This window comes from Salvelinus alpinus, chromosome 37, assembly GCF_045679555.1.
Source record: "Salvelinus alpinus chromosome 37, SLU_Salpinus.1, whole genome shotgun sequence".
NCBI classification, from domain to species: domain Eukaryota; kingdom Metazoa; phylum Chordata; class Actinopteri; order Salmoniformes; family Salmonidae; genus Salvelinus; species Salvelinus alpinus.
In genome coordinates, this window is record NC_092122.1 from 481164 (window position 1) to 503073 (window position 21910).

Sequence of the window (21910 nt, forward strand, 5' to 3'; positions counted from 1 at the left end):
GGGGTGTTTTCGATAAAAAATATGAGCAAGGTTACAGCGATGAGTTGTTCACCGTTACCGAATGTCTACCGCGCATACCCCCTGTCTACAAGTTAAAAGATTATGACGGGGAGCTTATAGAGGGATCATTTTATAAGAAGGAACTACAGAAGGAACAGATGGGTAAAGACAAAGTATTTCACAGGGAGGAGATTCTAGATCAAAAGAGAGAAAAGGGTAAAAAATGGGTGTTGGTCCGTTGGAAAAACTGGCCTCAAAAGTTCAACAGTTGGGTATTAGAGCACGATGTGGTGGAGGCAGCGGGGGTTAACTTAAACCCTCATGCATGATAAATACATCATTCGCGTGTACACAGGAGTGCATCATGGAACACAATGGCTTCTACCTGACTTTCCCCAGTAATGCGTCTGCACATATACAGTATATATGAATGACCAAAGTTCGAATTATACAACCAATTTTCCAAAGCCTATAGAGTTATCAGAGGCCTGGGAAGTAGGTCTCAGCGAGATTACATACCCCCATAGTTGGTATAATATCAAGGATAAGGACCGGGATTTTTATTGCAAAAGGATATCGGAACCCCCGAAACTTATAAAGCTTAAAAAAGAGTTCTATAGAACCGTCGACAGGATCAACTCAGAGTTGAACGAACTCCTAACCCTGAAATACTCTTGATCTACAACCCTATTCATAAACGTGTACAAATCTCAGGGGCTGCTGATGGGGGTATAAAGACCAGCAGTAATTTAGCCTACATGTTGGGGATGGGTCCCAATAAATGGACGTATGTGAAAGATAAATTATTCCCATTCCCTGCAGATACACATGCAGGGTTTTACAACATATTTGTGTATACCGACATCTTATCCTATCAAAGGGTAGGAGACAGTTATGTGCCCCTCCTGAGAACAGTTCATATAGAGGGAAAGGATGGTGATGTAGTCACTGTTAACTATGACAAGCCACACTATGTACCTGTAAGCAAGAAATATATTGAAAACATTCTGGTTGGGCTTTAAATGGATCAGAACGAAAACATCGAATTTACTTATGGTAAAACGATTGTAAAACTCCACTTTAGACCCATTGAACCTCTCTACATATCTAATATATTATTAGTATTATATATATATATATTTTATAAACACAATACAAATAAATTCAATTGGTTAACGAACACAACCACCATCTCGACCCTAACCGCTATGTCTCATACTATGTTGATCAAGTGGGTAATGGATTACCCGGCTATCACGGATCCCCGACCATGTACGGTTCGGGGATAGGCGGTATATTTCATAACCTCTTTAGGATGGTTTTACCGTTTATGAAGAGAGGCCTCAGCATAGCCAAACCACATTTAAAATCAGCGGCTAAAAATATTGTAAGTGAGGTTGTAGCCAATGCTATGACCCGAAGGGCGTCACCAGATGCCGAGCATCAAGAAGGCTCGTGGCTTATGCTGTTGTCTCGAAGACCAAAAAAGAGACCTCCAGGTATAAGGCGCAGGCCAGCCCCTAAAAAGCGGAGGTTAACAGTTAAAAGAAACTCAGTAAGTCAAAGACGAGGTAAAGTGAGGAGGTCTGGACCAAAAAAGGCAAAAAGAATACTCGGAAGTATTTTCTAAAAGAACAAGCAACATGGCTCTTTTACACCGCATGTCCTCTGAAGCTATAAAGACAGAGCTCGATCTTTTTACGGCCCCCTTAACCCAATTTTCAATAGATAGGTCCTGTTATGTGGAGATAGCCCCACTCTCTGCCATTACAGACAACGGTCCTATAGAATTTTTCATAACAGGCCACGGTGACAACTATCTGGACCTCAACAACATCTTATTGCATTTACGTCTCAAAGTGACCAAAAGAGATGGTACTAATATTGCAAACGATGCCAAAGTGAGTCTCATTAATTACCCCTTGGCGACCATCTTCTCCCAAGTGGATGTGACTTTGGGTGAACGCCTAATCAGTCAAATTAGTGCCACGTACCCTTATAGGGCCATCCTGGAATGTTTACTAAACTACTCCGAAGACACTCAAGACAATTCAGCGCCGGGCTGTTTAGCAAGGATACTGCAGGAGTCTCTATGGAATCCATAGACCCTTCCACCGGTGCAAACAAAGGACTGGAGGCACGTGCTCGCTACTGTGCCAAGTCTTGAGAATTTCATCTCCTAGGGCCTATACACTCTGACATTTTCTTTCAAGAACGTTTACTCTTACATTTGGTTGATTTAAGACTAAAATTAACCAAGGCCAAGGATGAGTTTTGTCTGATGTCTGCCCAAGACGGTGACTTTAGTTTAAAAGTGTTGGGGGCAACGCTTTTTATAAAAAAGTGTCTGTATCGCCGGCTGTTCGTCTGGGTCATTCACAGGCTTTGATGAAAGGAAATGCCCTTTACCCTCTACAAAGAATTACCATGAAAACTTTTAGCATACCGGTGGGCAGTAGAATCTGTAGTCAAGAAAACCTTTTTCTAGGCCCTTAACCTCGCTACATGGTTATAGGCTTGGTTGATCACGCCTCTAATACGGGCAGCTTACATTAAAAAAACTTTAATTTTCAACACTTCAATGCAGAGTATGTAGCTCTCTGTCAGGACGGACGTCAGGTCCCTGCTAAGGCTTTCCAACCGCAATTTAATAACAACATATCTGTGCGAGAATTTTACAATCTATTTCTGGCTACCGGGAGGCATCTAAAAGATCTCCCTTTACCTATTGACAGAAATGATTTTGCAGAGGGTTACACATAGTATGCTTTCAATTTATCACCTGATGATGACACCTCAGGAAATCTGTGGTGTTCCAAGGTAACCTCAGGCTGGAAATGCTTTCCGTACACCGTTAGCCTGCACAGTTGGCATGATTGTTTATGCATACTCTGATTCAATCTTGGAAGTGAATGCCCAATGACAAGTCTTGGTGGATTATTATTAAGGATCGTTGAGCAAAGAGATGAATACCCAACAGCTAGAGGGTCTCATGAGCCGCTTGATTGAAAAACAATTTTGTGGAGTGTGGGCTTGTGATGAATTACCTATTGAGAAATGGCCGGAGCGACCGGCCATATTTATTGTCAATACCCATCCTAAACACATGCTGGGTGAACATTGGCTAGCTGTGACATTAGAAGACGAAGGAGGAAGAAAAATCTCAACTTTTGATTCCTACGGCTTTCCCCCCAGATTTTCACATTTCCCCAAATCTAAAAAACAGTTTTTGACCAAAAATGGATCAAAGATCTACTACAGCATCAAACAAGTACAAGATAACCTTTCCACTACATGTGGTCAACACTGTGTATTCTACCTATGCCAAAGAGCCCGGGGAGTTTCTTTTGAAGATGTTATGTCTCTTTATAGTGATAATTTAAGAAGTAATGATATTGTTGTAGCTTGCTTTGTTAGAAAATATCAAAAGTGTTCAAGTATGTATCCTTTAAGACCCTGTAATCAAGGCGTATGCTCACGTCAAATGTTTTAAGAATGTCACAAATGTTAAATTGCATATTTTTTCAAATAAAATGTATTGAATTTAATCATAGTCATTCAAAAGTCATTCAAAAGTCTAACCACCCTGAGAGATCGGGATTAGGAAAAGGTCCGGAGACGTTCAGGGGGGTAAATGAGTTATCATCATCCCTTTCATAGGGGGGAGGGGTTATTTGAACAGCTCGTTGAAGGTTTTTGTTTTAAAGTTTGAATCTGTTGACGAAGCTTATAGTTGGGTATACCCGAGAGGGAAATGTTGAGGATTGCCAGGGCCTTAAGAAACCGACGCCACCCGGGAGGTCTTCTGTCATCAGCAACCTTGTGGGCTGCCATGGTACTTTTAAGCAAGTCCATCATATGTGAACCCTTGACAACAGCACCCTGAAAGATAAACTTCATGCATAACGTTATCTTCAACAGGCATTTGATCTTCAACTGGTAAGATCGCAGGTACAGGCATTACAGGGGCTTGGCTCTCTTTAGGCGCGTCATCTTTTAAAGGGTCCGGTAGGGAAAGCGATAAATGGTTGGTCTCTCGCTCACCTTTTTTTACCAAGGCCAAATACCTTTGAGGTTTGTGTATTTTTGGACCTTATCATAGGGGTTCAATCCTTTTCGGTTCAAAATATCCTTCATGGCCATATCCAAATCATTTTCCGCTGTTTGTCTGATATTTTCAGGACCCTGTAAACGCTTTTAAGTCTATCCAACTCTTGTTGAGGCACCAAGTACATTTTATTTGCCATCACACTCGGTGTTCAACCCCCACGTCTGGCAGCAATAAGGCTGGTGATGAAGGGCACGGCTATACTTAGTAAAGGTAGAAGAAAACCCCCAGACTGTTGAATGCTATGTCTTTTCTTTTGAAGACTGGCCCTTTTATTGGCAAAGATATTGGCAAAGAGTTTGATCGCAGTCTTTTGTCTCAATTTTTTTTAATTGGGTCAGGGTGAGTGGAATGCGGCCTTTGAGAAGATTCAAAGCAATCTCACATAGGGATAATATGAGATCTGAAGAACAGTGACCCAAGTTGGCCTTCCGTTCTTTAGCGGTAGCCCCAACTAGGCTTCTCAAGAGCGGCAGGTTTCTTTTTAAACGCAGAGACATAGCGGTTACTTTTTAGGAATGTAAGCCGCTGGCCACTCCCACGAGAACAAGCTGGGTTGGAGCCTCAGGTGTTCTGGAGTATTTGATTTTAAATCCACGATTAAATTAGAAAATGGTGCTTTGGTATCGTCCTCATAGCTCTCCATAAAGTAGGATTTCCTTCCCGGGTACATCTGCTGAGCTAGAGTGTTAATTTGTAGTTTGTCTCTAGGGTTTTTGAACAAAACCATGTAATTGGCATTCAAACTAACTATTTTTACCTTGGTGAAACACATTCTGCACCAAGTAAAGCAGGGACAGGTTTCTATGATGAGTATATTGGGTAAAAGCTTGTGCAATTTCAGGATGTTCGCTACCTGCAAATAGCATATCGTCCAAAACCAGCAGATTATTTTTATGAGGTAAAAGTTCATCATCAGACAGGGATTCGGGTATTCCTTCAACAAACTTGATTTTTATTTTCTTCAACAGCTCATCATACAAAGGTTGATAACACAAATAACACCACACAATATTGGTCAGGTTTCTGAGATAATACATGTCCGGAATTCTCTAAAGTACTTTACAAAACATGTGTTACCGCTATTGGATGGGCCTGCGATTAAGGCTGAAAATGGTAGTTGCAACCTGGAGTCAAAACCTTCTACAGCAGACATTATATCTTAAGCTTTACGACACACAGGGTTTGTAACATAAGTCAGTAGCCAAAGAGCAAGGTGGTCCCGTCAGGTAAAAGCAATCTCTTGTCATAGACTACCCGGAATCTTTTAGTAAGTGGGGCATTCCTTAGCTGGAACCCCTTTTTATCTCTAACAATCTTTTTGTAGGAGCTCAAAATCAAGTCACTATTCCGGTCGTTTAGGAACTCCTCGACCAAGCGTGTGATTGATTCCAATGAACCCTCCTCTGCAGCTGCGCCATGAGGTTGTATAGTTCAAGTCGACCATAGGCCGTGGTAAATGCTACAAGAAACACATTTACATTACCCGGGGCTTGAACCCACTTCTTGTTACGTCTCCATTGCACCAGGGCAATGTCTTTACTCTTGAATGAAAAATGTGAAATTTGTATTGGTCCAAAAAAACTAAATCCCAAAATTCTTCGGGGTCTTTAATGATCGACGTTGTTAGTATATTGCTTCTCTGGGAAAGCTTGCCCCAAAGCGAGTTTAAGTACAATTGACAGATTTCTTTTGGTTCTGTTGACCTTTATTCTGTCAGGGTCAAGAAGTATGCCTTCTCTGTCGTGATAGTCTTGAATGTACTTGTCTTTGCTCTCTTGATCTGTGACCGATGCAGGATAGCCTGAAGCCATTTGCTTGCATCTCAAGAAGGTCTTGATGTACTCTTTAAAAAGAGTGTCTGATTTCCTGGAAAAGTTCCACACTTCAAAGATTTTGGCCACACGATACCCCATCTCTAGAGCCTTAGAGAATTCAACTGTGACCCATACACCTGTCAGGGCTCTTTCTTGATCTGAGTGATCACAAGGCTTTTCCTGGTTGTCGTTTTCACTGCAGGTGCGACAAAGGGGAAATAATTCTTCCTTGAGGTCCCTTGTAAGGCAACACTGGCAGAAACAAACCCCTAGGAGGGTAGACAGTTGCTTTGATCAGACAAAAATAGTTTTGGGGTAAGTCAAAGTGAATAATTTCAGGATGCCCCATAGGATAGCATGAGGAACTCATTACATGAGGATAAAGGGATGTAAAATCTACATATCCTATTGTCTTGTCGGGTTGCGCTACATACCGCAATGTCAAAGCATTGGTACGGCCTCCATACAAGGCCTGTCGTGGTTCCAAGGGTTCTGGTGTGTCAAAGCAGGAAAGGAAAGCTCGAACATGAGTATCAGACTTTTTGAGTCTGGTCCACTCATGCTCCTACATCACATTCACTTTCAACCCGTAAGTAGCCTGTAAAGATTCCAATTTGTCTTGGAAATCTTGGTACATTTCCCCAAAAGTATTTTGGGTAAGGACACACATGGCCTGGGACACAAAGCAAGATTTACAACCATAGAAGAAACAACCGTTGTACTCAACACCGTCAATCTGTGTGTATCCATCTACGTGAAAAGGCCCAAACGCCTTCACACCCCTACCACAACATGTTGAATAAAAATGTTTTTATCCTGGGCCAAGTACTCCAACCATTGAATGGACCCACTAGAGTTTGACTTGAATTGGCGTCGGTAGTTGTCAGGCGATGGAATAGATATAGATGCTGGAGGTAAAAAGTGTGTACGATAGGTTTTTCATGCATGCCGATGCAATAGTTGTACAACTCCAGGGGTCAAAGCCTGCATCTTTGATTACCTCTTCTCTGAATCTGAGGCATCCTTCACGAAGTATAACCACATCGTTGTCACAGTATGACTCCATCTCTTTGTGGAAATCAAAGGTACTATGACATACTGTCTCATGAATCTCTCTCGCTCTTTGGGAGACATTTGATCACACCCATACATTTCGGGGCTGGGATAAGATCCAATATAATGTAGATTCTCCTCAGAAATTAGGAAATCACCCTGTCACAGAGTTTTCAAAACCGAAGGCCTCAGGCATTGGAGCCAATCTCATGGGTAAGAAACTTAAACTGTCAATGTATCTCTGGTTGAAGGCTGGGTCTACAAAACACAAGATTTTACTACTTTGTGTAATGATATTCGTCTTCGGATGAAGAGTAGTCATCGGACCAAAGCGCAGCGTGGTAATTGTTCATGTTATTTTTATTAGACCAGAAACACTAAACAAAATAACAACGAGAGTGAGAGGAAAAAACGAAACAGTCCTGTAAGGTGCAGCAACACAAAACAGAAAACAACTACCCACAAAACACAGGTGGAAAATGGCAACCTAAATAGGCTCCCCAATCAGAGACAACGAGAAACAGCTGTCTCTGATTGGGAACCAATTCAGGCCACCCTAAACCTACATACCCCTAGACCATACAAAATCCCCATAGATAAACAAAAACTCCTAGACAATACAAAAACTAAACAAACCACCCTTGTCACACCCTGACCTAACCAAAAAATAAAGAAAACAAATATAACTAAAGTCAGGGTGTGACACCTTGAGCTATGACACTGGGTGCAACGCCTTGTTGTATCAGAGGGTTCAAAAGAAGATAGGAGTCATAGGCTCTAGAATTATGAGCTATAAACGTGAAGTTTCTGTACTGGGGTTTTCTGAAGTGTTTTAGAAAGAGTAGTGCACAATTGGGGCCCCTCTGCCGACCACTTTTCACCCTTGAAAGTCATGGTAGATACAAAAATAGGCAAATTAACCACTGATTGCTGATTAGTCTCAAAATCATAAAACACATATTTCTCTAAATGTTCATCATCAGCCAAGGGCTGAATATAACACTCGTGTGGCACTTCTTGAACCACTTCAGCGTCTCTGCTTTTCAAAGGCCCTTTACAGATTGGGCAATGTATGATTCCACACACATGAGGTTTAGGGCTGTCTATTTTAAGGTTGTAATTGCAATGGCATTTTGGACATTTCTTGTTAATGTCACAACTGCTTACAGATTTACATGCCTTGGGGTGCCATGTTTCAATTTTGTGTTTTTCGTAGCAGTAGGCCGAACGACATGTGGGTTGACAATCCGCACAGGGTGTTAGGTTTAAGGGTTGCATCGGACATGTTTCATCCAGACATACTGAACAGTTATAATGACAAGAGTGCCCCCCCTTTCGGGTGTAGCCTGTATGACATGCTGGACACACATATGGCGCTCCTAAAAACGCTGTGATGTTGGTAATAGCATAATAATGGTCGTTTTGCACATAAAAGTACAGAATCTGAGGATGAGGTTGTGGGTTGTTCTGGAATTTCAAGAGAGCTGCATTAGCTCTACTGTGGTACAAAACCACAATCTTGATGTTCAGAAATGTTTCAAATTTGACTATGTCAGAGAAAGCCACAGCATCCTGTATACCTAGAGCCACGGCATTTTGAAGCTCCCGAGAGTTTTGTAAAGCCTCTAGATCAGTACATCCAGGGTTGAGTAAATGTGCTAGGCCTATTGCAAAGCATAGCTGATTACCAGGATTGTGAACGTTTATGAGATATACCCTTCTATTGCTTATGATTTCTGATTGCATGAGACTATCAAGTTGCCTTCTCTGACCCCCTCCACCTAGGGGTTAACGTACTACGAGCTCGAGGGTCCTATCAGCTATGATAGATACATTTGATTGAACAAGTCGTTTCAGCAGGGCTATAAATTGTTCAAGATCTGCTGCGCCATTGGGTAAAACAAGAGATACAGTGTTTTGCATGCTATCTCCACAAATTTCAAGCTGTAAGACATCACGAGGTTCGGCAAAATCTGTTGCCCTGTCTAACAGTTCGTTCAGAGTATCCAATATCATCACATAAAAAACTGCATAATCAAGGTTCTGATTCAGCCATGTGCAATTAAAAAAACTGTTGAATCTCTGCATTGCTGAATTTATTTCGGTACACAACCCAAACACTTCAATCAAGACCATTGATTTATTATACAATTTTCCAATTCCTCAAAAACAACATATTGTGGTTCAGACTCCTCGGACATGGGAGTTAAAGGAGGGGTGTGTGGGTGTTCTGGTGTCGAAGATCTTGTGCTCTCATTCATTTGGTTAATTAAGGGTAGGAGTTCTTCTGGAATCTGCAATAACAGGTTTTCAAGTGTCTGAATTATGGGATCTGTCGCCCCGGTCTCATTCAATTGGTTAATTAAGGATGTGTGTTCTTGTGGTATTCTGGAAGGATCCATGTTACATATAGGCTTTTAGCGCTTGTATTTGCGTTTTTTAATCAGATTGTTGTTTCACAAACGGGGCATTGTTCTATGTCAGAAAGATAGATCTTGACTGTTTTGCCGCTTGTGTAAAGCCACCATTTGTTTGTGTAGCAAGACCTTTCTGGATTTTATAGAGCCCTGTAAAAGGCTGTGAGAAACCTATCTGGTGTTTCTACCTCAGAAAATTCACTGTATCAAGATGGTTGGCCGCTTCGTACAACAGCATATCGTCGAGCTCAGAATTGTCATTTAAAGCGTTGAAATCATCCGGTTTCAGTGTTTTACTGTGGATGTCCTGGGCAACGAAATCCTCCACGTGCTCTCGATCCTGGGCCTTCTGTGCCTGTATACGCTGGGTAGGAGTCTGAAAGAAAAATATACATACAAAATAGGGTCTTAAAAATAAAATATATTAGATAAAAATGTCAAATACATTTCAGATATAATACTATATATTAACAATATATATAGTTAAATGACCTCTGTTTTTTTGACGCAGGCTGTTCTGATGAATCGTGGATACCAAGGGCGCTATACTTTTTTCACCTGGTTTTGCAGATTCTGCCGGGCGTGTATCGTTGGAGTCTGAAAAAAAAACATGATTTGACATTGTTTTAACATATTCTATCAAAAAATGTATAACTAATAAAAAATGTATAACTAATAACAAATGTATAATGGGGTCATACCGTATCCATAGAGCGCCGGTTCTTGAATCCGTACGTTTTCAGCCCTGTAGCCCTTCTCGGGCCGGGGTGATTCTGCGCAATGCACTTGGGCCACAGTTGTGCGGAGTCGTGAAGGACTATGAAGCGTCGTAAATGCCAGATTATGGAGCGATTGGCTTGAGGTTCCCGGGGGTGTGGATCTGATGGTTATAGCCTCGGTTCTTGGATTGTTTGGAAAACCGTTCGTACAAAACGGCAGAATACTGTCTGTTTTATCGGCTCCTCCAAAGTCGTTCAGAGTCCACAATGCAGCACATATCCTTGCTGGGGGGCTGTCCGCTGTAAATACACAATTTGCTTTTAAAATAGGGTACACACTTTTTGTTTTTAATGTATAAATATTATTATGGATTTTATTTTTGGACGTCGAAAATAGCGTGAGAACCCCCATCTAATGATGGCTGATCCAAATCAATTATTCCCGGTAGCAACTGGGTAAATGATGGATAACCTATAGACGTTAGACAATATTAACATATATTTATACGAAATATATACATTTTAACTTGCGTGCAATTGACATAAATACATACCTGAAAAATCGTTGTCCACCCATTTTAGAATATCTGTAAAAACATATATAACACCGGTTTAATATTAGAGAGAGAGAGATAGTTCCCAACAGGGCATTCATTTCATAATATCCAAACAATTCCCAGAAAATACCTAATGCACCCTAAAATCGATTTAATATCCTCACCTTCAAAAGTCTCCATCTGTATAGGCGAGCAGAAACGCAGGAATATAGTTTTCAGCAGGACCTCTGTCGTGACCAAGACATAGTATGGAATGAATTTACAGAGCGTGGGGGAAGTTTAGTGTTTTTCGGGCGACATCCTCTATGCAAAAATGAACCGATAGTAAAGGGGTTGTTTAGAGAATAAACATTGTTTTTCAACCTTAGGGGGGCTGTCTAGACCTTTTATATGCAGGGTTGGCGGCATTGCCTTTTGCTTCCTACATCCTCGGGGATATAACACCTGCTGTTTTTGGGGACACCAAGTATGCATAATGAACCTTTAGTACCGGTGTTGATTAGAAATAACATTGTTTTTAAACTTAGGGGGGGGGGGGGGGGGGGTCTAGACCGTTTATATTGGGGCTGTGGGTTTTGACTTTTGAGCCCCCACAACCTCTGGGCGGGAAATAAATTTGGGTTTCAATTTTAAAAACCTTTATTTAATTCAAAATATTTAGTACAGACCTTTTAAAACATGATATAATTAGTACAAACTATTTTACTATTCCTTTCTTACAGATAAAGGGGCCGGCTATAGGGTTAGCCCTGACATCCATCCGTTTGCAATTCACCATCATCAAGACAGGCTCTCTTGCTTGCTAGATATCCCACACATTCCACGTTCTGTAAGTTTTCATTCCTTGGATAGATCAAACGTCTTGCATGTAGACCCTGGGTATGTCTTAAGGCTAAAGACAGTAATAATAATAATCAATAATTGAGCTCTTTATTTAACCATCTTACAGATAAAACCTTATTTGTTAATCGAAAAATTGTGAATAACTCACCACAGGTTAATGAGAAGGGTATGCTTGAAAGGATGCACATAACTCTGCAATGTTTGGTTGTATTGGAGAGAGTCTCAGTCTTAAATTATTTTCCACACAGACTGTGCCTGTATTTAGTTTTCATGCTAGTGAGGGCCGAGAATCCACTCTCACATAGGTACATGGTTGCAAAGGGCATCAGTGTCTTAACAGCATGATTTGCCAAGGCAGGATACTCTGAGTGCAGCCCAATCCAGAAATCTGGCAGAGGCTTCTGATTTAAATTCAATTTTCACAGAACCGCTTGTTGCAATTTCGATGAGGTTCTCTTGTTTAGATATCGGTAAAAGGACTGGAGGCAGGGCATGAAAGGGACAACGAATCCAGTTGTTTGTGTCATCCGTTTTGAGAAAGTACCTGCATAATTGCGCACCCAACTCACTCAGGTGCTTCGCTAGATCACATTTGACATTGTCCGTAAACTTGAGTTCATTTGCACACAAAAAAATCATACAATGATGGAAAGACCTGTGTGTTGTCCTTGTTAATACAGACAGGGAAGAGCTCCAACTTCTTAATCATAGCCTCAATTTTGCGGAGAGTCCCTGTAATCCTAGATTCAGATCATTCAGGCGAGAAAAAACATCACCCAGATAGGCCAGTCGTGTGAGAAACCCGTCATCATGCAAGTGGTGTGACAAGTGAAAATTATGGTCAGTAAAGAAAACTTTAAGCTCGTCTCTCAATTTAAAAAAAACTTTGCACCTTGATAACCAGTGCACTTCTGTATGTTGTAAAAGCGTTACATGGTCGCTGCCCATATCATTGCATAGTGCAGAAAATACATGAGAGTTCAGGGGCCTTGCTTTAACAAAGTTAACCATTTTCACTGTAGTGTCCAAAACATCTTTCAAGCTGTCAGGCATCCCCTTGGCAGCAATAGCCTCATGATGGATGCTGCAGTGTACACAAGTGGCATCGGGAGCAACTGCTTGCATGCGCGTTACCACTCCACTATGTCTCCCTGTCATGGCTTTTGCGCCATCAGTACAGATACCAACACATCTTGACCACCAAAGTCCATTTGATGTCACAAAGCTGTCCAGTATTTTAAAAATATCCTCTCCTGTTGTCCTGGTTTCCAGTGGTTTGCAGAAGAGGATGCCTTCTTTATTGTCCACCCATAAACGTAACGGACATATACCAGGAGCTGTGCCAGGCCCACCACGTTTGTTGACTCATCCAGCTGTAACGCATAGAATTCACTGGCTCGTATGCGAAGCAGTAATTGTTTCAAAACATCTCCTGCCATGTCACTGATGCGTCGTGAAACAGTGTTGTTTGATGAAAGCATTGACTGTATAGTTTTTGGGCCTTTCCCCCCAGCATTGTCCCAGCCATATCCGCGGCAGCAGGAAGAGTTACATCCTCCACAATAGTATGGGGCTTGCCTGTCCTAGCCACTCGGTAGCTAACCATATAAGACGCTTCTAGCCCCTTCATATTAATGGTATCTGTTGCTTTTAAACATGCCTTACTACTCGAAAGTTGTCTTAATTCTCGCTTAAAAAGCTCCCTTGGCTTATTTTTCAAATCGGCATGTTTTGTTTCTAAATGTCTGCGCAAGAGTGAAGGTGTATCGAGTTGTGCGATAGTACTGTGGCACATATAACACACTGTGGCTGAAGAAAGGCACTACTCCCAATATAAGTGAACCCCAAATCATTTAAACCAGGGTATTTCGTGTATTTAGTTACTAAATACCCTGGTTTAAATGAAGATATCTATTTCTCACCCTTCCTGTAGGGTTGTGATAGGTCCATTTGCTGTCATCTAGTGGACATTTTGCTCAATTGCACTCAGCTATGTTTAGACTGTTGTTGTTCATGTTTTGCTGTGTTCTTGTGTACTATGGAATATATTGCTTTCTTATTCTTGACACTTCTCCCAGTCATATTTAAGATTAGAACTACCTTTCTAAGTGTCCTGATACTTCGAGCTTGGAGTTGTATTTTTATGATAACATAGCTACAGTATTTCACTTTTTAATGTGTATAGTATTGCTTACTAGGTGTGTCCTATCAATTTTGTAACCACTCCCTCTCCTAATTAGGGCTAATTGGAAAATCTGTTCAAAAGAGGACATTGTATTATTTTTTTGTACTCCCTGACGAAGGCCATGCAACCGAAACGCGTCGGATTTTTAAAAACTTTTTTTCTATTGAACATACCATACTTATAAAGGCATTTTAATTAATTATATGAAGAGTGCCTTGGTCCTCTTTTCTTTTTGATGACCAATTTACCCCTTTTTCCAAAGAGCACCTTCTGTCTACCAAAATGTACTATAGTGTACCTTAGTAGCGCTTCCCTTCCTCCTCTTTCTACTAATAAAGCATAATATTGCGCAAACCATTTTACAAACATTTGAATGCTGAAGGAGATGCACAGATGTGCCACATCAGGTATAGGCTTACCTCTCCGTGGTCAACATGCGAAGCTGTAGACAGCGCTCAGTTTGACAAAGCTACTGATATTGCCAGGGGTTGTTCTTCATGCAAAATGACTTGTAGATCAATGACTGTCAACATACAGTGAGCTCCAAAAGTGTTGGGACAGTGACAATATTGTTGTTGTGTTGGCTCTGTACTCCAGCACTTTGGATTTGAAATGATACAATGACTATAAGGTTAAAGTGCAGACTGTCCGCTTTAATTGGATGGTATTTTAATCCATTTCAAATAATCCATAGAAATTACAGCACTTTCTGTACATAGTCCCCCCATTTTAGGGGACCAAAAGTATTGGGACAAATTCGCTTATGCGTATTAAAGTAGTCAAGCACTTAGTATTTGGTCCCATATTCCTAGCACTCAATGATTACATCAAGCTTGTGACTCTACAAACTTGTTGGATGCATTTGCTGTTTGTTTTGGTTGTTTTCAGATTATGTTGTGCCCAATAGAAATGAATGGTAAATAATGTATTTTAGGAAGGTAGAAAGAAAGTAATTTGAACAAAAACATTTAGTGAAGTGGCGATTCGTAACATTTGAATCGATTTTCTGACCAATGCATGCTACATTTGTATCCGTTTGGGGTCCTACTTATATCCTAATTTCTGAGTGCAATGTTTACAGTAAGCAAAAAGCATCAACCATGGCTGTTATTACACCCCGTACAAGTTGGTGTGTCACGGCTGTTGAAGGATGAGGACCAAGGTGCAGCGTCATGAGCGTACATTTTCTTTTTATTGATAAGAAATGACGCCGAACAAAAACAACAAACACTACAAAAACAAACCGTGAAGCTACAGGCTATGTGCCCTAAACAAAAGTCAACTTCCCACAATGACAGGTGGAAAAAGGGCTACCTAAGTATGGTTCCCAATCAGAGACAACGATAGACAGCTGTCCCTGATTGAGAACCATACCCGGCCAAAACATAGAAATAGAAAATCATAGAAAAACAAAACATAGAATGCCCACCCCAACTCACGCCCTGACCAAACCAAAATAGAGACATAAAAAGGATCTCTAAGGTCAGGGCGTGACATGGTGGCGGTAACGACAATTTGTATTGCTTTTTTTATGTGCTGTAACTAAAACTAAAAGATCTTCTGACAATTTACCCAGCTAGCAACGATGTCATATTGAATGACTGCCCAGAATCGGCCCATTCTGTCTGCCAGAAATAAGTCGATCCTGCAGGTGTATCACCAGAGTCCACTCAGAAGTGTCCTGATGCAAATTCATATTATCCCTCAACCCCCCCCTGATAGTTGTAAACTAACAACCTGAAACAATTAACAAGTAGACATTTAGTCATTTAGTCATTGCTCAGAATTATATTTTATACCAAAAAACAAAACAAGAAAAAACAGATAAGATATTATTACAATTCATACAACAAAATGCTTTGTAGGGAACATAGCCCTGAGCCACACATCCACCACAGCAGTGTCCCCTTATACACACACATACAACAAAATGCTTTGTAGGGAACATAGCCCTGAGCCACACATCCACCACAGCAGTGTCCCCTTATACACACACATACAATAAAAATAAAACAGAAACTACAGCCTCAAATCACAGCAATTCATACAACAAATCACAGGGTAGGGAGCAGAGCCCCATCTACAACAGCACACATATTCACTCAGAGAGAAGTCACATGTTACGCCAGGGAAATGAGGGTTGTAAAGTAAGCATTTCACTATAAGGTCTACGTATTCGGCGCACGTGACAAATACACTTTGATTTGAATTGATTTGATTGGTCACAGCTCTGAGATGGACCAGACTAAAGGAGAGAGGAAATGTGAATAGTTTGGACTTTAGCGAGAAGCAAATGCCGAACTACACACACTGCTGGTTATAACACTGTAATAACTCACTCAGAGATGAGTCGCAGGTCTGAGCAATAAGACTGGAGAGGAATGGTATTCTGACTGAAATGACACTCACTCTCATACTGTAGGTAGACTGTAACAGTAATTGCCTGTTGATGAGGAGCTCACAGAACTTGTAGTGGCCCTTGTCTGCAGCAATGATGCACACAGTGTCTTGGGAGGTTTGGACAGGTGGCGTCAGCGCTCTTGTCCAGCAGCACATGCCCCATCTCAGCATAGCCACCTGACACAGCCTCCATGAGAGGAGTTTGAGAGAACGTACGGGTCAGTGACATACTGCACCACACAGTCTAACACCAAACATCATTCCTAATATCTTTGACTCTAGCCCAGACAACATAACATGTCAGGTTCAGCCGATGAAGGCTGCTCTCACCTTGACGCGGTGCTCCATGTTGGCAGGCCAGGGTCAGTGCTGTGTTACGTTTGGTCTCGATCTGAGTGTTGATGTCTGAGCCCATGTCCAGCAGCAGCTTGACCGCAGGGACGTGACCATTCATGGCAGCCATCAGAGGAGAGATGCCCAGTGTCTTCTAGTCCTGAAAGGAAACAAATACACAGTGAGATAGGAACAGATAAGGAGAGTAGGACATTAGGGATGTAACGATTCACGATAGGTATTGGTCCCCGGTTCAAATGTTTAAGATTTGAGTGCATCGGTCCCCAGGACCCCAAACTGATCCAAATGTAGCACGTTACGAATTGCCAGTTCAAATTACTTTCTTTCTATTTTCCTAAAATACATTATTTATCATTCATTTCTATTGGGCACAACATAATCTGAAAACAACCAAAACAAACAGCAAATGCATCCAACAAGTTTGCAGAGTGCGACCAAAAAGCACATGAATGAAACAAAGCCAAATTATCGAAATCAAATACTCCGACGAGCACATGAACGCAGCATGACCAAATGGGAAGATGTTTAATTTCTAGTTGTGAAGTCGTAAATGCAATTTGGATGCATTCACACATGCTTTGAACTCGTTGAAACGCCGATTGGCTAATGGCCAACAAGCTGGTCAACCATAAACTACAAGTACAGCTATCAATCATGCTTGTAAAGAAAATAGTGTGAATTTTTTATTTTTTATAGATTGCTTTTATAAATAATGTTTAGTTGTTACACTTAACTGCCCAAAAATCTGTTATGGAGATCATTTCCTGATACTGATATCGAGTGGCGCAGCGCAGCGGTCTACGGTACTGCATTCCAGTGCTAGAGGCGTCACTACAAACACTCTGGTTCGAATCCAGGCTGTATCACAAAGATTGGGATTGGGAGTCCCATAGGGCGGCGCACAATTGGCTCAGCGTTGTCCGGGTTTGGCCGGTGTAGGCCGTCATTATAAATAATAATTTGTTCTTCACTGACTTGCCTAGTTTAAAAAAAAATCTCCCACATAATAGGAGAGATGTTGGCGCTCATGCAGCGTTCCATACAACTCGGAAATCTCCGACATCTGACCTCAGTGTGTTCAATACAACTGTCTATTCGGAAAAATGTGTTTCGACTTGGAAAATTTGTTTTGAACGATCATCCAACTCGGAATTCTAAGTCGGATACTCTGGGATCATCCTAGAGCTCCGAATTCTCCGAACTCAATATCCCTTACGTCACGATTTGACCTCGTTTTTTCCCCGATTCCGAGTGGTCTTGAAAGAGCCACTAGTGAGGATGGATTTTTTCCCACTTGGTGAAGAACGGAGTACCTTACAAAACTACAACTAATTTACCATAAATGTTGATGTACATATCTGGAGGCATATTCTTTTGTATAGGGAAATAAGTAAAACCATGGTTCTAGTTTTATTGAAGCGGATGTGGAGGCGGAAGTGGAGGATTGGTACATGGTAGTGATATGGTTATTGCTAGCAAAAGAAAGGTGGATAGTATCTCAATATATACAATATTGGAAAGTCCAATGTCGAGCAACATAGGCTTCTAATGAACAATTTTAGACGAAATGTTTATCCTGAAAAAAAGGTATATTGTTCCAGAACTGTGCGAGCAAACTAAAGAAAGACCATACGAAGTTTTTCGCCAGCAACTAGCAAGCAGTCACAGCACCGTGTGGCTAGGCTAAAGTAGCTAGGAAGTATCGTCGTTTTTAATGACAACGGCAGCTAGAAGTACTCGAGTGACACGAAGCTGGATAACTGTATGCATGAGAATGGTTTCTATTAGCTTGTCGTCTGGTTTATTGTGGAGCAAATAACGTCTGTTGCTGCATCGGGAAGGTCGACCCTTCAACTCCACGGATCCCCCTGCCTGTTGTAGCGACGAGCTAGCTAAGTTAACGTTCTCCTTCAAATGAATGGACGTCGGAGTGGACACGGTTTGATCAACAATGTGCGCTAATTGCTAGCTAACTGCTCTCGTTTCAATGTTGATGGTCATCAGCTACTCGTCGGGATGAAGAGGATCGCGCTCATTTAGGCAGGAAAACCACTCAAGAATGTCATAATTAGATTGGATAACCACTGAGGCGCAACTTTAAATGGATGATATTGCGAAATCTGGATGAAATAATACAATATCCTGGCACATGAAGATGTCACAACCGATGGATATTCAAAAGTGAAATCGCAAATAATGTGGAAAATGTTTATTCGGTGAATATGGAGCTTAGAATACTTATAAATGCAAATTTTTTGGGCTGTTTTTATTTTGATGGTGGATCATATGTCCAGGGGAGCGATGGCGCTTTTGACTGATCTTGTCCTGCGCTCCAGGTAGTTCTCAGTTCTGCAGTTTACGTTGCTGCACAGGAGTGGTGGGGGTGGACGCCTTCCGGCTTGGCCCAGTAATTTCCTTAAAATGGAATAGGAATGGACATTTTATTTTTGATCTTTTACAGTTTTGTCTTTGAGACGTCAACTCAACAATATTGTCATGTCGCCCAGCTGTTGGCATATCAAGAAATTGTCTTCATTGAAATTATTTTTCTTGAGACTAAAACAATCATGACCATGAAGGAGAAGTTGCCGAAGCAACAATATGTGTGCTAATTGAAAGATGGCCTAATCATGGACTGATGTCACTCACAGATGTCAACATAATACATTTTTAAGAAGTACTATTGGCTTTTTAAAGAAAATTTAACAGTTGTGATTTCATCATGTCCGATTTTGCTGAATTCGTACCCCCTCCTGAGTGCCCAGTTTTTGAGCCGAGTTGGGAAGATTTTTCGGATCCACTAGGATTTATAAACAAGATTCGACCTATTGCAGAGAGAACTGGCATCTGCAAAATTCGACCGCCCGAGGTAACCTCACTGTTTCTGCTTTTGGAATATAACACATTGCTTCCATTTTAAGATTTACGCCTGCGTTGGTTTGTGCCCTTGTCATCTACTTATGGTATTTTCGGCCTAGCCCGACGCACATTTTTAGTTGGGTAAGGACATTTTACTCGTTGAATTTTTCACTTGTGGAGGTCAAATGAGTCAAATTTCATGTTTGTTAATCATTTTATTTCAACAATGATTTTGGATGTTTATATTTTGCCAAACAGTTGAAGTAAAGTCGTCTTTAAAACAGCGGCCTCTATTCCAGACTCCCGTCTATGACTCTTTGTTTTCTTTTTTGGTGTTTCCTGGACAGATCGCAACTTACATTCGGAATATCAAGTAACGTTACACGAATTAGATGATGTCTAGATACATTTTTGAAGTATTAACAATTTGAAATGAACTCCTAGGTTCTTTTCATTTGATGCCCTATATTTTCAAGTCTTTGTTACATCATGACTACAATATGAACAATATCCATGTATTTAGCTGTAAAGAGTAATACATTTTTTTGGGGGGGGGATAGGCCAACAGTAGCAGGAAGTGAGAACCATAATGCTCTACTTTTCATGTTTTTCACATTTGGCCTTGTGCAAATCAAATGTATGTGTAATATTGCCCTTTTTGTATTTTTCTCTTTTATTCTTATTTCCCACATGGAACCTTTTGATCTATATTTGGTCTATTTTTCACCAGCACTGAAACTTGACAGTTGCTTCTGGGAGGTTTTCTTTGATGCACTGTGCTCCAATATTATTTGTCTTTTGGGTATAAGTCTTTTGACGCAATTAGACTACAGGGACTTCAATTATTTGTCATATCCAGTATTGTCGGATGGATTTTAAACGTTTTTATATGTTTTATGTATTTTTTTTAAACATCTAATTTCCTGGGCCGACGCTTTCCCAATCTGTATCCACACATCCCTATATTTATGTGTGAAGGGGATTTGAAGTGTTATGTAATGTTTATGTTGACAAGTGTTTTCTTGTTTTTTGTTGTTGCTTTTACTTCCTCATTACTTCATTGTATGAAAATCTGAACCAAAGTTGTTCATTTGGTTTAAATTGTTCTCTTCTGTCTGTTAGGACTGGGCACCTCCTTTCGCCTGCGATGTACGCAACTTCCGCTTCACTCCCAGAGTCCAGAGACTCAATGAATTGGAGGTAAGTATACTGTACCTAGTTACAACACTGTGAAGGCTATGTTGGAAATACAGTTAGGTAGCCTGATTGTAGTAATTATAAGGTATAGGCCTAAATAGAGGTATTGCCTAAGTAAGTAGTCAATTCAGCTGAGTTTGTCAGTCATTCACTGATGTATGTTATTTAACCATATGTTATTATGTCTTTTTATAAAGATGTAGTAGTCTATGAATACACATGTTTTTTTGTGAGGAGGTAGCCTATACGTTGGTGTGGCTGGACAGTGCAGACCTTTTGTGCATTGACTGCAGCTGTCGTCACATTTTGGGGGCAGCACTCTTGAATACAATGACTGAGTTAACAGCGCTGGCTGAATGGGTGGTAGGCCTAGGCCTGCTTTAGGAAGGGTTTTTAGGGTCAGAAAAGTTGTAACTTAGCCTACATTAAGAGTTTAAAGGATATTAGTCACTGGATTGTGTAGGCTTTGTCTTTACTTTGATTTCTCCTAGGCTACAGCACCTGAAGACACCTCTTTATACTCCTGTTTAGAGTGGAGCGTGCCAGATTTTTCATTTGAATTGACTTTCATGTGTTTGTGTACCCTTCCCTCACCTCTCCCATTGCTTTCAGGCCCTCACTCGAGTTAAGCTCAATTTCCTGGATCAGATTGCCAAATTCTGGGAGCTGCAGGGGTCCAGGCTGCGCTTCCCTCATGTGGAGAGGAAGATCCTTGATCTGTACCAGCTCAGCAAGGTAAGACCGGAGTCAGACCATTAACCTGAACAGTATATTGTTTTTATAAATATTCAGGGTGGTGTTTGTGTAAGTATACTGTCATTTATTTATAACTGAGGAGTAAGTAGTTTGTTTTGGATTTTGTTTTAGGACAACAACGAGGTGCTAAGTGCTGGTGTACATTTGAATGTCTCCTTAGTTTTCTGAAAATATGCTTTTTGTGTATGAGTCAACCACAACCATCTTACTAAAAAAAACATTGCATTTCAGATTGTCTCCTCCGAGGGAGGCTTTGAGGCAGTGTGTAAGGAGAAGAGATGGTCCAAGGTGGCCAGCAGGATGGGTTTCCCCCCGGGGAAAGGTATGGGCTCTCTGCTGCGGTCCCACTTTGAGAGGATCCTCTACCCCTATGAGCTCTTCCAGTCTGGAGCAACGCTCACTGTAAGCACTTATTGGCCGACACATGCACACAATAACATTTAGCCTAGGTGTCTGTGGAGTGTGAGAAATGTTTCTGTGATGTCAATGGAGGTAGTGAATGGCTTCAGCCTTCTTTCGGCAAGTGTTAGGTGTGGATCATCATAGGTTTGTGCTGTGTAGTCACACTTTTACATACTTACAACTCATGTCAATACCCTGTCATGTGGTTCTTTCCTTTTGTGCTTTGTCTTGCTACAGCCACAT

At 41.1% G+C, this 21910-nt stretch overlaps 1 protein-coding gene and 1 long non-coding RNA gene across 8 annotated transcripts in view; one reads left to right on the plus strand and one right to left on the minus strand.

Moving 5' to 3' along the window:
• Window positions 1–14869: 14869 nt before the first annotated feature.
• LOC139565664 (uncharacterized) lies at window positions 14870–17716 on the minus strand. 2 transcript variants are annotated; one of them, XR_011672956.1, is made up of 3 exons: window positions 17188–17663; window positions 16430–16592; window positions 14870–16286 (listed from the first exon to the last, which is right to left on the minus strand). It is a non-coding gene; the product is annotated as an uncharacterized lncRNA (long non-coding RNA). The 2 variants fall into 2 exon arrangements; XR_011672955.1 differs by having other exon boundaries at window positions 16430–17716.
• Window positions 17717–17886: 170 nt separating this feature from the next.
• LOC139565661 (lysine-specific demethylase 5A-like) overlaps window positions 17887–21910 on the plus strand; it is a 60481-nt gene continuing 56457 nt past the window's right edge. For all 6 annotated transcript variants that reach the window (XM_071386143.1, XM_071386147.1, XM_071386144.1 and 3 more), the window contains exons 1-4: window positions 17887–19322; window positions 20435–20512; window positions 21122–21244; window positions 21497–21667. In XM_071386143.1, coding sequence (XP_071242244.1) covers window positions 19176–19322; window positions 20435–20512; window positions 21122–21244; window positions 21497–21667 — 519 coding nt within the window. In that variant the 5' untranslated portion in view covers window positions 17887–19175. The remainder of the gene's footprint in view (window positions 19323–20434; window positions 20513–21121; window positions 21245–21496; window positions 21668–21910) is intronic.